At 37.8% G+C, this 17,563-nt stretch overlaps 1 protein-coding gene across 8 annotated transcripts in view; it reads right to left on the bottom strand.

The window, feature by feature from the left end:
• NBEAL1 (neurobeachin like 1) overlaps nt 1-17,563 on the bottom strand; it is a 182,524-nt gene that overhangs the window by 23,829 nt on the left and 141,132 nt on the right. For all 8 annotated transcript variants that reach the window (XM_039222592.1, XM_039222591.1, XM_039222589.1 and 5 more), the window contains 4 exons: nt 16,521-16,638; nt 13,825-13,922; nt 11,329-11,445; nt 6,172-6,261 (listed from right to left, as the gene is read on the bottom strand). In XM_039222592.1, the coding sequence (XP_039078523.1) occupies nt 6,172-6,261; nt 11,329-11,445; nt 13,825-13,922; nt 16,521-16,638 (423 nt within the window). The remainder of the gene's footprint in view (nt 1-6,171; nt 6,262-11,328; nt 11,446-13,824; nt 13,923-16,520; nt 16,639-17,563) is intronic.

The following is a 17,563-nucleotide window of genomic DNA, read 5'->3' as shown; positions in this document are numbered from 1 at the left end:
TCTCAATTCTGTTCCATTGGTCTATGTGTCTGTTTTTGTGCCAATACCATACTGTCTTGATGATGACAGCTTTGTAGTAGAGGCTAAAGTCTGGGATGGTGATACCTCCCGTTTTGGTTTTATTTTTCAGTATTACTTTGGCTATTCGGGGTCTTTTGTGGTTCCATACAAATTTTTGGATAGTTTGTTCTAGTTTTGAGAAGTATGCTGGTGCAATTTTGATTGGAATTGCATTGAATGTGTAGAGTGCTTTAGGTAGTAATGACATCTTAACTATATTTATTCTTCCTATCCATGAGCATGGAATGTTTTTCCATTTCTTTGTGTCTTCTTCAATTTCCTTCATAAGTTTTCTATAGTTTTCATCATACAGATCTCTTGTATCCTTGGTTAGGTTTATTCCGAGGTATTTTATGGTTTTTTGTGCAATTGTGAATGGGATCAGTTTCTTGATTTCTCTTTCTGTTGCTTCATTGTTGGTGTATAAAAATGCAACCGATTTCTGTACGTTGATTTTGTACCCTGCAACTTGGCTGAATTCTTGGATCAGTTCTAGTAGGCTTCTGGTGGAGTCTGTCGGGTTTTCTATGTAGAGTATCATGTCATCTGCGAAGAGTGAAAGTTTGACTTCCTCTTTGCCAATTCTGATGCCTTTGATTTCCTTTTGTTGTCTGATGGCTGATGCTAGGACTTCCAGCACTATGTTAAACAACAGTGGTGAGAGTGGACACCCCTGTCATGTTCCTGATCTCAGGGGGAAATCTCTCAGTTTTTCCCCATTGAGGATGTTAGCTGAAGGCTTCTCATAGATGGCTTTGAAGATGTTTAAGTAGGTTCCTTCTATCCCGACCTTCTCTAGAGTCTTATTAAGAAGGGATGCTGTATTTTGTCAATTGCTTTTTCCTCATCCTATCTTCAACAGGATCATATGGTTTTCATCTTTTCTTTTGTTGACGTGATGTATCACATTGATTGATTTGTGAATGTTGAACCAGCCCTGTAACCCAGGAATGAATCTCACTTGGTCTTGATGGATGATTCTTTTTATGTGCTGTTGGATTCGATTTGCAAGGATCTTGTTGCAGATTTTTGCATCTGTATTCATCAAGGATATTGGCCTGTAGTTCTCTTTTTTTGCTGGATCTCTGTCTGGCTTGGGAATGATGCTGGCTTCATAAAATGAGTCTGGGAGTTTTCCTTCGATTTCTATTTTTTGGAACAGCTTGAGAAGAATTGGTATTAATTCTGTTTTAAACGTCTGGTAGAATTCCCCAGGGAAGCCATCAGGTCCAGGGCTCTTATTTGTTGGGAGATTTTTGATAACTGATTCAATTTCCTCACTAGTTAGGGGTCTGTTCAGATTTTCTTTCTCTTCCTTTTGTGATTTTTGGTAGTGAGCGTGTGTTTAGGAATTTGTCCATTTCTTCTAAGTTGTCTAATTTGTTGGCATATAATTTTTCATAGTATTCCCTGATAATTGCTTGTATTTCTGAGGGGTTGGTTGTAATAAGTCCATTTTCATTCATAATTTTGTCTATTTGAGTGCTCTCTCTTTTCTTTTTGATAAGTCTTCCTAGAGGCTTGTCAATTTTGTTTATTTTTTCAAAAAACCAACTCTTGGTTTCATTGATTTGTTCAATTGTTTCCTTGGTCTATATGTTGTTTATTTCTGCTCTGATTTTTATTATTTCTCTTCTTCTATGTGGTTTAGGGCGTTCTTGTTGCTCTGCCTCTAGTTCCTTTAGATGAGCTGTTAGATTTTGGACTTGCACTTTTTCTAATTTCTTGAAACAGGCCTGGAGTGCAATGTACTATCCTGTTAGGACTGTCTTTGCCGCATCCCATAGATTTTGGATTGTTGTGTTTTCACTTTCATTTGTTTCCATATATTTTGTAATTTCATCTCTAATTGCCTGATTGGCCCATTCATTCTTTAGGAGGGTGTTCTTTAACCTCCATGTTTTTGGAGGTTTTACAGACTTCTTCCTGTGACTGATTTCAAGTTTCAAAGCAGTATGATCTGACAGTGTGGTGCATGGTATGATCTCAATTCTTTTATATTTATTGAGGGCTGCTTTATGTCCCGGTATGTGATCTATCTTGGAGAATGTGCCATGCGCACTTGAGAAGAAAGTGAATTCCGTGGCCTCAGGATGTAGAGTTCTAAATATATCTGTCAGATCCATCTGGTCCAAAGTATCTTTCAAGTCCATTATTTCTTTAGTGATTTTCTGTCTGGTTGACCTATCTATTGCTGTAAGCGGAGTATTAAAGTCTCCTGCTATTAGCACATTCTTATCTATAAGCTTGTTTCTGTTTGTGATTGTTTTAAATATTTAGGTGCTCCCATATTAGGTGCATAGACATTTATGATTGTTAGTTCTTCCTGATGGATGGACCCTGTAATTATTATGTAGTGCCCTTCTTCATCTCTTGTTATTGTATTTAATTTAAAGCCCAGTTTGTATAGGGCGCCTGGGTGGCTTAGTCGGTTAAGCATCCGACTTTCGCTTAGGTCATGATCTCGCGGTTCGTGGGTTCGAGCCCCGCGTCGGGCTCTGTGCTCAGAGCCTGGAGCCTGTGTCAGTCTGTGACTCCCTCTCTCTCTGACCCTCTCCTCCTCACGCTGTCTCTCTCTCTCTCTCTCCTAGAAATAAATAAAACATTAAAAAAAAAAAGTCCAATTTGTCTGACATAAGTATAGCTACTCTGGCTTTCTTTGATTTCCAGTAGCATGATATATATTTCTACATCCCCTTACTTTTAATCTGAAGGTATCTTCCAGTCATTTTAAAATGAGTTTCTTGTAGACAGCATATCGATGGATTTTGTGTTTTTATCCATTCTGCTACCCTAGGTATTTTGATTGGAGCATTCAGCCCATTTACATTCAGTGTTATTACTGAAATATGTGGGTTTAGAGTGTTTGTGTCCTTTGTAGGGTTCATGTTTGTGGTGGTGTCTCTGGTATCTTTGTTCCTTGCACATTTCCTTCAGAGCGTCCCCCTCAGGGCTGTCTTAGTGGTGACAAATTCTTTTAATTTCCGTTTATTTGGAAAGATTTTTCTCTCTCCTTGTATTCTGAATGACAGGCTTGCTGGATAGAGGATTCTTGGCTGCATATTTTTACTGTTCATCACACTGAAGATCTCCTGCCATTCCTTTCTGGCCTGCCAAGTTTCAGTAGATAGGTCTGTCACCACTCTGATAGGTTTCCCTTTGTATGTTGGGGCCCTTTTCTCCCTAGCTGCTTTCAAACTTCTCTCTTTGTCCTTATATTTTGCCATTTTTACTATGATATGCCATACAGAAGATCAATTCAAATTACGTCTGAGGGGAGTCCTCTGAGCATTTTGTATTTCAACGTTTACTTCCTTCCCCAGGTTGGGGAAGTTCTCTGCTATAATTTGTTCCAGGACTCCTTCAGCACCTTTCCCTCTCTCTTCCTCTTCTGGGATTCCTATGATACGGATATGTTGCGTTTGACCACATCGTTGAGCTCTCGAACTCTTCTCTCATGTTCCTGGATCAGTTTGTCTCTTTTTTTCTGTTTCCTCTTTTTCTATAATCGTGTCTTCTAAATCACTTATTCCCCTTTCTGCCTCTTCAATCCGTGCACTGAACACCTCCAGTTTATTACGTACTTCATTTATCGCATTTTTACATTCATCATGCCTATTTTTATGCTCCATGTTGTTTGTAGTCATAGTTTCTTTTGATGTCCCCTATGCTTTTTTCAAACCCAGCTATTAATTTTAGGATTTTTCTTCTAAAATCTTGTTCAGTTATGCTGCTTATATCTGTTTTGAGCAGTTCATTAGCTGTCAGTCCTTCTTGGAGTTTCTTTGGAGGAGAGCTCTTTCGTTTTGTCATTTTAGTTGGCTTTCTGTCTCTTGTTAGTTTTAAAGACTTTTTATGTTCTCTGCACCTGGGAGCACTCCTGTACCAAGAAGACTCTTTGTCCAGGGCCTATCCTTTCAGAGAGTGTTTTTTGAACGGTATCTCTTGGTCTCTCTTGTTGAGACCTTGGTTATTTTATTTTCCTACTCGTAGTGATATTTGGGACTCTCCACCATGTGTACTTTGGCTTGTTTCTTGAGGTAGCCCTGGAGAAGAAAACAGACAGACAAACACAGGGAGCAGAGGCACACAAACGCACAGACAAATCTGACAAACATGCAAACTGAGAGGGAAAACGAAAAAGTTAGAGAAAAGACGGAGGAGGGAAGGCGAATAATAGAAAATAAGAAATACATAAAAAGGTCAAAAAGAAGAAAAGGAAAATAGAAAATCGATGGACAAAGAATGGTTCAAAGCATATAACTGGATTTCCCAGCTACAATTAAATAGCCGGGTGTATGCAGTGCTGGTTGAAGAGCATAGAGAAAGAGAAGAAAGGGCGGGTATGAGGCAAAATTGGAAATAGAATGAAACGGCAGAAGGGAGAAGAAGCTTTTTTCAAAGAACTAAAGGGTGAAATATGGTTGGATAGGTGATAGAAGGACACTGGTTGTATCCAGAGAAACTATATAGTGTAATTACTACTGAGAGAAAGAGATGATAAGGTAAGTATGTATAGAATTTACATCTACAGAATGGACTAAATGTGACTGTTTAAGCAAGCCGGTGACCAGAGTTAATCAGGTCACTGTTCTGGGAAAAAAGAAAAAAAGAAAAAAGAATAAAAAAAAGGAGGAGGGCAGCTCTCTAGCAGGGATGGGAATGGTTTGATCCAATGAGTCAGGCGGGAGTTCTGCCTTGGGGGTTGTGGGGAGGAGAGTGGCAGCTCTCCAGTCCCTTCTTGAACCAAGCGCTGCACCTCGCTTTTTTGGGTGTGTAAACTCCCCATGCCAGGGGCGCAGCCAAAGTGGGTCACGCTCTTTAACCCAGGCCAGACCTAGTTTCCAAATCTGAGTCTGCTCGCTCCACTGAAATTGCCATAGACACAACCTCTCAGGTGATCCCCTCAGGGCAATTCCAAGCCTCTTGCCTAGCCCTGGGAATGGAGCCAGAATCACTGCTCCCTTCTCCTCCAAGTGGGGTTGGTAAGCAAGGTCGGGGGTTTGCCTGGGGGGCGCGCTGGAGAGCAGGGAACCGGGTCCCTCTGTGTCTTGTCACCCGAAACATGAACTTGCGGGCAAATATCCCAGATTTAAGCCCTTCACCTTCCCTCTGGAGGTCCAGCCAAGCCAGAAGCACGGATGCCCGGTGTGTGCGCGGCTCTTCCAGGGGTCCAGTCAGCCAGGAGCATAAACGAGCGGTGGTGCGTGGCTCCTCTAAGGGTCTAGCCAACCAGGAGCTCAAAGGAGTGGTTGGCACGCAGCCCCTCCAGGACTAGTTGTCGCGTGGGGACCGGGCGTGCAGGAATTTGGGGCGCACGGTCCTTCTGTGCCCCAAGCGGAGGTTTTTCTGTTTCCCAGCGACAGGGACCATATCTTGAGTAGTTTCGGACTCTCTCTTTTTCCTCTCTCACTTCCTGCAGAGGAGGATAGCCCCTGTCCCTCGAGTCTCCGATCCCGGCCCGATTTTATCTTTCCCAGTTCTCACTCACGTTAGAAGGCTTTCTCAGTGGATTCTGTTTCCTTTTTCTCCCAATTTCTTGGGTTCTGTAGGATTCCTATAGCTTCAGATCTTTTCCGTGTGAGATATGGGGGCGAGTGCAATGCACGCCATCTTGCCCCTCCCTCTAACTAACTGGAATTTAAATGAAAACTAAAAAAAAAATTGCTGACTCCATAAAAACTGACCAAAGGCAAAAAATAAATCAAGACACATTGACCAAAAAAAAAGTATTACGACTAACTACTTGAAATAAAAGTTGTGTATCTAGAAGATAACATTTTTATACTCAGTCAAAATAATTCCATAAAAATTATCTTTACTATTTTTTAAGAAGTCATTAAAATTTTTTTTATTTTCTCAATTTTTTAAATGTTTACTTATTTTTATTTCTGAAGGAAAGAGAGACAGAATGTGAGTGGGGGAAGGACAGAAAGGGAGACACAGAAGAATCTGAAGGGCTCAAACTCATAAGCCATGAGATCATGACCTGAGCTGAAGTAGGATGCTTAACCGACTGAGCCACCCAGGCGCCCCATATTTTCTCAAGTTTTTTGATAAGTTATAATGTATACAGACATAGCAGTGCGAAAAAGCCATAAATCTACTTACCAGTAACTCAGGACTGCCTTGAGACATAAAAGAACGAGACTGATTTTTGGGGACAATGGCCTTTATTAGTGGAATACCATCACTAATTCCCTGTAAATAAAAGACAGAGGCTTAGTGGCTGGTTCTGCTCATCTTTAATAGTTACAAGTTACTGAAAACTTCTATTTCTTCAAACAAGAATGAACCCTATAATATGGCACTTTATCACAATATATCATTTAATTAAAATGTAGGAATGGAGAATCACTATGCTGTACTCTTGAAACTAACAGAACACTGTGCGTCAAATGTACTTTAATTTTTAAAAAGGCTAAAAAATGTAGGAAAGGAATTATATACCATGTTTGGATGGCATACTTTAAACCTCTGAAACCATCATTTTCTTGTATTCTACTACTTCACTGTGAAACAGAGATGCGGATTTCAAGGAGCATCAACCATTTAAACAGCCAATAATTTAGAATCTTTCCTTTTCCCTTGCCATACTGACATTAATATAACGTAGAAAATATAGACCATATAAGAGTACATTGCTCACATAAGTCAAATGAGACAACTATTATATTTTATAGAATTTCCTTTTGGGTTTAACTTTCAAAACACAGATCTATTCCATTAATTGAGGCAATCCCTGAAAACTGTAACAATAGGACCAGAAAATAAAGAGTTTTTAGAAAACAACTGGCATTATCTTACTATAATGTGAAAGGGAACAATGATTTGAACTAAGTTTTGTGATGTGACAGTAGTTCATAAGTTACACCTAACATTTATTAGGTAAATTATAACCTAATATTATTGGGTATATACTACACACCAGGTGCTATTCTAAGAGCCTCATATGAATAATCAATGATAAACTATAAAAACGTTAATGCCCATCTTTTCTGTCTGTGAATCAAGAAAATAACCTACATTTGAACAAGCATAAATGAAAAATGAACAAATCAGGAGACTCTAGATTCTGATGAGGATGTGGAGAAATGGGCACCCTCCTACACCGTTGGTGGGAATGTAAGCTGGTGCAGCCCCTCTGGAAAACAGTGTGGAGGTTCCTCAAAAAACTAACAATAGAACTCCCTTATGACCCAGCAATAGCACTGCTAGGAATTTACCCAAGGGATACAGGAGTGCTGATGCATAGGGGCACACAGACCCCAATGTTCATAGCAGCACTCTCAACAATAGCCAAAACATGGAAAGAGCCTAAGTGTCTGTCAACTGACCATTGGATCAAGAAGATGTGGTTTATCTATACGATGGAATACTACGTGGCAATGAGAAAGAGTGAAATCTGTCCATGTGCAGCAACATGGATGGACCTAACGGTATTATGCTGAGCGAAAGAAGTCAGGCAGAGAAGGACAGATACCATATGTTTGCACATACAGGTGGATTAGGAGGAACTTAATGGACCATGGGAGAGAAGAAGGAGGGAAATAGTTGGGGAGAGGGAGGGAGGCAAATCATGAAAGACTCTTGAATGCTGAGAACAAACTGAGGACTGATGGGAGTGGGGGAGAGGGGAAGGGGGGTGATGGGCATGGAGGAGGGCACTTGTGGGGATGAGCACTGGGTGTTATATGGAAACCAACTTGACAATAAACTATTTAAGAAAAATAAATAAAATGAACAAGTGAAAATGAAAATGGTGTCTGAAGAAATCCATTAGGCCCTGGCTTTCACTGTTACCTCTGCTTTCTTCACCATTTTAACTAGGAAGAGATGACCTACTGAGAGACCTTCTTGTTTCATATAAGTAAGTGGGGAAATAACTTCTCCTATGGTGATGATAAGGGATTAACGAATTATTAGTACCCAAGGATATCTACTGTGTTCTTTATCCTGCTCCAGATACTGGTCCTGAAGATAGCTACCCTGTGACACAGTGGGTAGAGAGGGATAAATGTCACTGTAGTTGCAAATGAAATTTGGAATTAAAAACAAAGTTACAAATGATTAGACACGGTGAAATCATTTTATCACCATTGCATAATAAATATAGTATTACATGTCCATCAGATTATGGGTTCAATAGGGTTTTATGGATTGCCCTATGTGCAGTAAAGAGTTAACACAGCAGGATTGAGACAGCTCTCCTTTATTATTATTATTTTAATGTTTTATTTATTTCTGAGAGAGAGAGAAACCGTGAGCAGGGGAGGGTCAGAGAGAGGGGGAGATACAGAATCTGAAACAGGCTCCAGGCTCTGAGCTAGCTGTCAGCACAGAGCCTGATGCAGGGCTTGAACCCACGAACCATGAGATCATGACCTGAGCTGAAGTCGGACGCTTAACTGAATGAGCCACCCAGGCGCCCCTCCTTTATTATTTTTTTTATGTTTATTCTTGAGAGAGAGAGAGAGCGAGCGAGCACTAATGGGGAAGGGGCAGAGAAAGAGGGAGACACAGAATCTGAAGCAGGTTCCAGGCTCTGAGCTGTCATCACAGAGACTGATGTGGGGCTCAAACTTACGAACCTCGAGATCATGATCTGAGCCGAAGTTGGGACACTTAACCAACTGAGCCACCCAGGCACCCTGAGACAGCTCTCCTTAGGAAGGCCTGCTTGTAAGGTTGGCCCTTGGCTGGTATCTGGGAACTTAGTGGGCAGTTTCTTATACTGATATAAAACTTGTCCTCAATGATAAAAGTGGCTCACTATTCCTAGATTATCTGTGCAAACAATATGGTTTATACTGAAGATGTGCTTTTGTACTTGGGGTCTAAAATTTTAGCATGTGCTAGGCAAAGGTTGCTCCAATAAAAACCCTGGGAGTTGGGGTGCCTGGCTGGTTCAGTTGGTAGAGCATGTGACTCTTGATCTCGCACCTGTGAATTCGTCACACAATGGGTGTTAAGAGGTTACTTAAAAGTAAAATCTAAAACAAAACAGAACAAAACACAACACCCACCCTGGGTGTTGAGCCTCTAATGCATTTTCCAGGTGGACAAATTTGTGTTTTCACATTTCATTACTGGTAGAATTAAGCACATCTTTTGTGACTCCACTGGGAGACGATTAATTCTTGGATGCTTTCACCTGGTGTCCCCTGTATACCACCCTATATGCCTTTCCCCTTCATTGATGTTGTTTTGTACCCTTTCACTGTAATATATTTTAGTTGTGAGTACAATGATACATTAAATCCTGTGAGTCTTTCTAGAAAATCACCAAACTTGAGGGTGATCTTCAGGACCCAGAACACATCTGGGAATTATTCATCATTTCTTTTTTTTAGTAAGCTCCCAGTGTGAGACCTGAACTCACGACCCCAAAATCAAGAGTCCCATGCCCCCCCCAAATGAACCAGCCAGGTGCCCCAAATCACTCATCATTTCTAATCACTGTTTCTATGTATGCTAAATTCAAAGCAACTGACTTAGATACTTTGGGAAAACAACTGATTCTGGGGGGTTTGTATTATTAAACACTAAATAACTATCTCACTAAACATGAATCTAAGAAAAAAGTGACAAGGATTAACTATGAAGTGCTTTCATAGATATGTTAAAACATTTACATTAAAATACTGTAGAGCTTACTACATTGTTCATTTGAGTAAAATTCAGTATAAAGCTAACTATAAGAAACTTCTTAAAACTTTTTATATCAAATTATCAAAGAATTCTGTAAAGATTTCCCATGGTACTGAACCTAAGAAACACATTTTAATGATGCTCTAGTGCAGGGTTTGACAAACTAGGCCTGCGGTAATAAGTCCTGCCTACCACCTGTTTTATAGGCTGTGAGTAAGCTAAGAATGGTTTTTAATTTTTAAATGGTTATATTTTAAATGGTTATTGTGTACCTACATAATATTCTTGATTTTGACTTTGGACTACAAAGTCCAAAATTATTTCCTATCTGGTTAAATTAAGAAAAGTTTACCAATCTCAATTGTATTGCATAAATTATTGCTTGTTCCATGTATCTCCAAACTATTCTTTTTTCCCCAAAAACTATTTTTAATAACATTTTCTTTTTGAGAGAGAGAGAGAGAGAGAGAGAGAGACACACACACACACACACACGTGTGGGGGAGGAGCAGAGAATGAGGGACAGAGAGAATCCCAAGCAGGCTTCCTGCCCAACATGGAGCCAGATGTGAGATCTCATAACTGTGAGATCACAACTACAGCTGAAATCAAGAATTGGATGCTTAACTGACTGTGCCACCCAGGCATTCCTTCTTAATAACGTTTTATCATCATCTTTTCTTCTTGCCAAGAGCTAATATGATCTGTCCTAATCAAATTCATAGGTATAAATGCATTCATATTCTGAATCATGCTGGGTAATTCAATGTGTATATTTAAACATTTGAACTTAAAGTACTCTTTCAGGGACGCCTGGGTGGCTCAGTCAGTTTAGCGTCCAACTTCAGCTCAGGTCATGATCTCATGGTTCGTGGGTTCGAGCCCTGCATCAGGCTCTGTGTTGATAGCTAGCTCAGAGCCTGGAGCCTCTTTCAGATTCTGTGTCTCCTCCTCTCTCTGACCCTTCCCTGCTCACGCTGTCTCTCTCTCTCTCAGAAATAAATAAAACATTTAAAAAAAAGTACTCTTTCAATTACAGCATTAACTATCTTGTTTTATTTTGACATTAGTAATTAACAATTTGACTTATTGGGCCATATTTTATAAGCAGACATTGTAATCAGGAGTTATTTCACACACCTTCTACATATATTCTCAGCTGTCATAAAAAACAACTTAAATCAAATGATTCATTCTTCCTTGTAAAGAAAATGTGAAATAAAAGAAAGCTAGACTACCACTAAGCAGTAAACAAAACTTCCAATAAGATTGTTTTAAGAATCCAGGGTGCCTGGGTGGCTCAGTTGGTTAAGCATCTGACTCTTGATTTCAGCTCAGGTCATGATCTCATGGTTTGTGGAGTTAGAAGCCTGCATCAGGCTCTGCACTGATGGTGCAAAGCCTGCCTGGGAATCTCTCTCTCTCTCAAAATAAATACATTAAAAAAAATAATTAATAAATAAATAAGATTGTTTTAAAAATCCAAGAACATATTATTGCAACATTATTTATGATATTGGACTATTTATGACACCCCTCCCTATAGAGAATAAAAGGAGCATTGAGGTGTATAGAATTCATAGAGAAAACACTTTGATATTACCAAGCTTATATTACCTCTATAAAAAATGACTTGAGTTCGGAGAGGTGTTGAAATAGGTTCAGGGTTGAAGTGTCTGTTTTGGTCTGCTTCTGCAGTGCTTCTTCTGCTGACAATCTAGGAGGATGTGGTTCCTTCAAAATAATTTTAAGAAAAAATAATTCTAAATTATATTAAGACAAATACTGGGCTCTAGTTACAACAGATTACATACCATGCACTGTTGACAATTCTAGGCCATTGCTCAGACTACTCCCTCAGCAGAGTTGCTACTCTTTTCATTTCCAAAGAAACCCTACTTCTAAATTTCTAGAGAAAACTTACTGATGTCTGTCTTGAATTCCTAAGCCAGAATTAATTATTCTCTTTTATCATCTTCACCAGCATATTACTTTGTTTGGTATTTTATTTAGTACTTATTTCTAAATTGGATTACATAGTTGTTTATGGTCTATCTTTTCCAACTAGTCAATAGATATCTTTTTTTTTTTAATTTTAAGATTTTATTTCTTTAAACAATCTCTACACTCAACATGGGGTTGTACTCACAATCCCAAAATCAAAAGTTGCATGTTTGACTGACAGAGCCAGCCAGACCCCTAGGTAACAGGGGTCTTTAAAAAAGTTTTTTATAATTTTTAAAGTTTATTTACTCATTTTTGAGAGACAGAGAGAAAACCAGCAGAGAAGGGGCAAATATAGAGAGGGACAGAAGATCTGAAGGAAGCTCTGCACTGACAGCAGAATCTAACGTGGGGCTCAAACTCATGAACCGTGAGATCATGACCTGAGCCGAAGTCACACACTTAGTCAACTGAGCCACCCAGGTGCCCCAGGAATAGGTGTCTTAAAGTCAAAAAACAAGTCTTATTCATTTTTGAATTTTCGACACCTGTTATAGTACATTGACTATGACAGAGGCTTAATAAGTATTTGGTAAAATTAAATGAACTAGTCAGAAATCAAAATTTACATGTGTGAATCCTTATTTCCTGAAATAAGATAGTCAGTACTATCAGAATCCTATTGTCAATATTGCTACATTTATTTTCAAATAAATTATTCTCCTTAACTTTAATGTCAGAGATAGAACGGTGTTACGTTTATAAATAAGAAGTAAATGGCAAATCAAATTAACGTGCAAAAGGCATAGTTAAAATGCGGAAGAGAATTCCATCTAAAGGGGATTTTTCTACCTCTGTCACAAAATATATTGAATTACAGAAAATAATATGATAGCTATAAGGACTTCAATAGTACTCAATTAGCTCTCAATCCATGTATTATTTATTTTATTATTAAAAGTTTTTTTAATGTTTATTTATTTATTTTGATAGAGATAGTGCAAGGGTGGGAGGGACAGAAAGACTGTGGGGAGAGAGAATCCCAAGCAGGCCCTGCACCTTCAGCACAGAGCCCAATGCAGGGATTGAACTCCCAAAACACAAGGTCATGAATGACCTGAGCCAAAATCAAGAGACGGACACTTAAGTGACTGAGCCCTCCGGCATTCCTTATTCACGTTGTTTTAAATCAAAAGTTGGTTTTTCTGCCATTTTTTTATGGTAATAAAAACTAGCACTAATTTTATAAAAAAAAAGAAAGGTACAGCTGGTACAAAAATATTACAGAATCTATTTCAAAACTCAATAAAGTGTTCTACTGTCTTCTGTTAGTTTTGCATCCTATCAGCAGATAGGGATAAAGCACTGATTTTCAATATGGCTATTTTGTGAAAAACCAATGTTGCAGGCTTTAAATAAACTCTGCTAAGGAATAGTAGCAATTACAAAGCTTGGTGTGATAAGTGATTTAACAGAAGTACAGAATATCTATAAGCCAGAGTTTAGATCTACTCTTGCTGTAACAGCTATGGAGACAGCAATTCACATTTATTGCACACATACTATATGCAAGAAAGATATAAAATGATTAAGAGAAGGCTGCTGCCTGTAACATATTTATAATAAAGTGAGGCAAATGCATAAATATACAACTAAGGCAGAAAATGTCATAATTAGGATATATATATGTGTGTGTATATACATATAATATATATAATATATATATTATATATATATAATAGTCCATAGAATGTGGAAAGTGATCTAGTTCAATAAGGGGGATTATGGCTATTATTCAGAGGAGACGTGATATAGTAAAAAGGCTTTTGAGTTAGACAGTAATGCGTTCAAATCCTGCTCCAGTCACATTTTAGTCATGTAAACAAAATAAAGTGGTTGGCTTTCTGAGTAAATAGAACTCCTCTGTGACTTAAAAGTTATTGACTACATATGGGGATTTTGACTACAAGATTTTGTTATTTCAAAATAGGAACAATCATTTAAATCTATTAATTTTTTAATAATATAATGACAGTATAATTTTTGTCAAATTCTAAATAATTCTGAGAGATGAAGTTTTAAATCATTAAATTACTTAGAAACACTAGTAGTACTGCTCTTCAGCAATTAAATTCTAGACTTATTTAATCAGTAACTTTTATGATTTACCTTTAACAGCTGACAAGGTGTTTGCCCAAAATTATTAATCATCCCTTCTAAGGCTTTTCTTTCCTTTTCATCTGTTAAGGCATCTAGATCCACAGCTCCTAAAACAAGGAAAAGTCAACTCACTACAGAGTGAAAACAGTTCAGCAAGTCACACAACTGATAAATATACTGGGGACTAATTAGTATATTTTCAACAAAATATTATTCCATTCTTCAATTTATAAGAATATTGTGAGAGGTCATTTTTTTAAAAAACAGTGAAACTTCAAATATTAAACATGTATAAAAATAAGTTCTATCCATTATTCTCTAACCAAAAAAAAGTTGGGGGGGGAGTAGCACCTGGGTGGCTCAGTTGGTTGAGTGTCCAACTCTTGATTTCTGCTCAGGTCATGATCCCAGGGTCATGGGATCAAGGCCAATGCTGGGCTCCACACTCAGCATGGAGCCTGCATGAGATGATTCCCTCTCTCTCCCCCCCACCTTGTGTTCTCTCTTAAAAAACAAAATTCTAGGGGCACCTGGGTGGCTCAGTTAGTTAAGCATCCACCTTCGGCTCAGGTCATGATCTTACGGTTCATGGGTTCGAGCCCCACATCGGGCTCTGTGCTGACAGCTAGCTCAGAGCCTGGAGCCTGCTTCATGTTCTGTATCTCCCTCTCTCTCTGACCCACCCCTGCTCATGCCGTCTTTCTCTCTCTCAGAAACAAATAAAAACATTAAAAAAAATTCTGTCCCTTATTTAGAATAAAAATATTTCAAACAAAAGTTAACTGGCAGTCCATAAAAATTTCTCTTGGAAATTTTTTAAGATTTTTTAAAGATCCCCTTTAAATTTAAATTAAGAAATTTAAAAGATCCCTTTTATCTATTTCCCCCTTCCCACACCTATCTCCCCCTTTGGCAACCAGTTTGTTCTTTGTATTTAGAGTCTTTTTGTCTTTTTCCTTTGTTCATTTGTTTTCTCTCTTTTGTTTTTTTAGAAATTATTCACATCATTTTTTAATGCTAACAGTTTTTTTTTTAAGTTTTATTTACATTCCAGTTAGTTAACATACAATGTAATATTAGTTTCAAGTATACAATATAGTGATTCAACAATTCCATGCATTACATGGTGCTCAACACATGTGCACTTCTTAATCCCATCACCTATTTCACCCATTCCCACACACACCTCCCCTCTGGTAACCATTTTTATTCTCTGTAGTTAAGAGTCTGTTTCTTGGTTTGCCTCTCACTTTGCTTGTTTGTTTTGTTTCTTAAATTCCACATATGAGTGAAATCATGGTATCTGTCTTTCTCTGACTGGCTTATTTCACTTAGCATTACATTCTCTAAGTCCATCCATGTTGTTACAAATGGCAAGATTTCATTCTTTTTTATGGCTGAGTAATACTGCATATAGTCCATATATACAGTATATATACACATACATATAGTACATCTTCTTTATCCACTCATCTATCAATGGACGCCAGTTGCTTTCATATCTTGGCTATTGTATATAATGCTACCATAACCATTAGGGTGCAAAGATATTTTCAATTAGTATTTTCCTATTCTTTGGGTAAATATCCAGTAGTAGAATTATTGGATCATAGGGTACTTCTATCTTTAATTTTTTGAAGAACTTCTATATTGTTTTCCACAGTGGCTGCACTCATTTGCATTTGCACCAACAGTGAACAAGGGTTCCTTTTTCTCTACATCCTTACTAACATTTGTTATTTATGTTTTTTATTTTAGCCATTATGACAGTTATAAGGTTATATCTCACTATGGTTTTGATTTGTATTTCCCCGACGATGAGTGATACTGAGCATCTTTTCATGTGTCTGTTGGCCATCTGTATGTCTTTGGAAAAAGGTCTATTCAGGTTCTCTGCCCATTGTAAAAATGCATTATTTGTTTTTTTGGTGTTAAGTTGTATAAATTTTTTCTTTTTTAAGTTTATTTATTTTGAGAGAGAGAGAATGTGCACATGAATGAGCAAGCAAGCAGGGGAAGGGCAGAGAGAGAGAGAGAAAGAGAGAGAGAAAATCCTAAGTGGCTCATGCCCAGCGTAAAGACCTACGCAGGGCTTGATCTCATGACTGGGAAATCACAACTTGAGCCAGTATCAAGAGTTGGATGCTTAACCAACTGAGCCATCCAGGTGCCCAGAGTTGTATAAATTCTTTATATATTTTTGATATTAACCTCTTATCAGATAAATCATTTGCAAATATCTTTTCCCACTAAGCAGGTTGCCTTTTTGTTTTATTGATGCTTTCCTTTGCTTTGCAAAGTGAAGATCTGCACATATACTCTTAACTACTATTTAAAAAAAACACACACACATCAGGGGCACTGGGATGGCTCAGTCAGTTAAGTGTCCAACTTCAGCTCAGCAGTTTGTGAGTTCAAGCTCCATGTCAGGCTCTGTGCTGACAGCTCAAAACCTGGAGCCTGCTCCTGATTCTGTGTCTCCCCCTCTCTCTGCCCCTCTCCTGCTCATGCTGGGTCTGTCTCTCAAAAATAAATAAACATCAAAAAAAAAAAATTAAAACACACATATACATACACACCTCTCGATCTTTCAAAGAGAAAAGATCATTTGAACTTCCTCTCATGTCCAAAACAACATGTATAACCACCTATTAAATAATATCTTACAATAACATAATGCAAGATAAAAAGTATATAGGCTATACCTTCATAACTACAATAATAGAAAACATTAAGTGCTTCAACTGCAGCTGGACCCCTCTGTTTATAGCCAAAAATCAGATCTATCCATTCATGAAGATGAGCAGAAACATATTCAGACTCCTAGAAAAAGAATAAGTAATTAATAAAGACACCTTCCAACAACAATGTAAATATGGATCCTTTAAAAAAGTTAGAGAATATCAAACATTTCTATACATAAATCTTACAACTGTAAATAAAATTATATCAAAATCATGTTAAACATTTAATCAGTATATACTACATATTTTGCATATATTCTATCTAGTATAATGTAAACATTTATTAATATTTAATAATATAAAACATCTCTTAACTATGGCTAAAGAAGATAACTCAAATATTCTAATAGCTTAAATATCAGTAACAAAAAACTTAATGATGGCTTAATGGCTTTATCTTTCTTGTGAAATTTCCATTGACAGCCATCTAGAAACTCACTTCAAAGAAATAAACCAGTTGGGGTAGATTAAAGATGGCTGAAAATCACCCCCTCCAACCTACTCAACCTGATACCACCTCACAAAAAAGGTGGAACCAGGTGGCAGGCAGAGAGGCTTGAAGGACCTCCTGAAGCTTGTTAGTGATAGTTTGAAAGACAATATGACAATTATTATTGGAAACAGGAGGAAAGGGGGCTCAAGTTTAGTTCCATGAAAGAGAGAAAGAGAACCTAATCAACTCATGAATCTGGGGATAGAGATTTTTTTTTAAGTTTCTATTTTAATTCCAGTTGGGTAACATAAAGTATAATATTAGATTCTGGTATACAATATAGTGATTCAACACTTCCATACAATGGGTGGAGGGATGGGTTAAATAGGTGATGGGAATTAAAGAGTGCACTTGTTGTGCTGAGTACCTGGGTGTTGTATGGAAAGAGATTTTCAGGCAGAACGTTTTTAACTGATAATTTGGTTCTTTTAGCTGCCTGTGATAAAGTGTGGGAGGAATAAGATGAGTTCAAAAAAAGAACTATTCGGGTTTTAAGCATAGTTTTAAAAAA

This window comes from Hyaena hyaena, unplaced genomic scaffold (genome assembly GCF_003009895.1).
Source record: "Hyaena hyaena isolate Hyena2069 unplaced genomic scaffold, ASM300989v1 scaffold_1166, whole genome shotgun sequence".
In the NCBI taxonomy this organism is placed as follows: Eukaryota; Metazoa; Chordata; class Mammalia; order Carnivora; family Hyaenidae; genus Hyaena; species Hyaena hyaena.
Note: the sequence above shows the minus strand (reverse complement) of the source record. Positions and strands in the feature narration are given on the sequence as shown.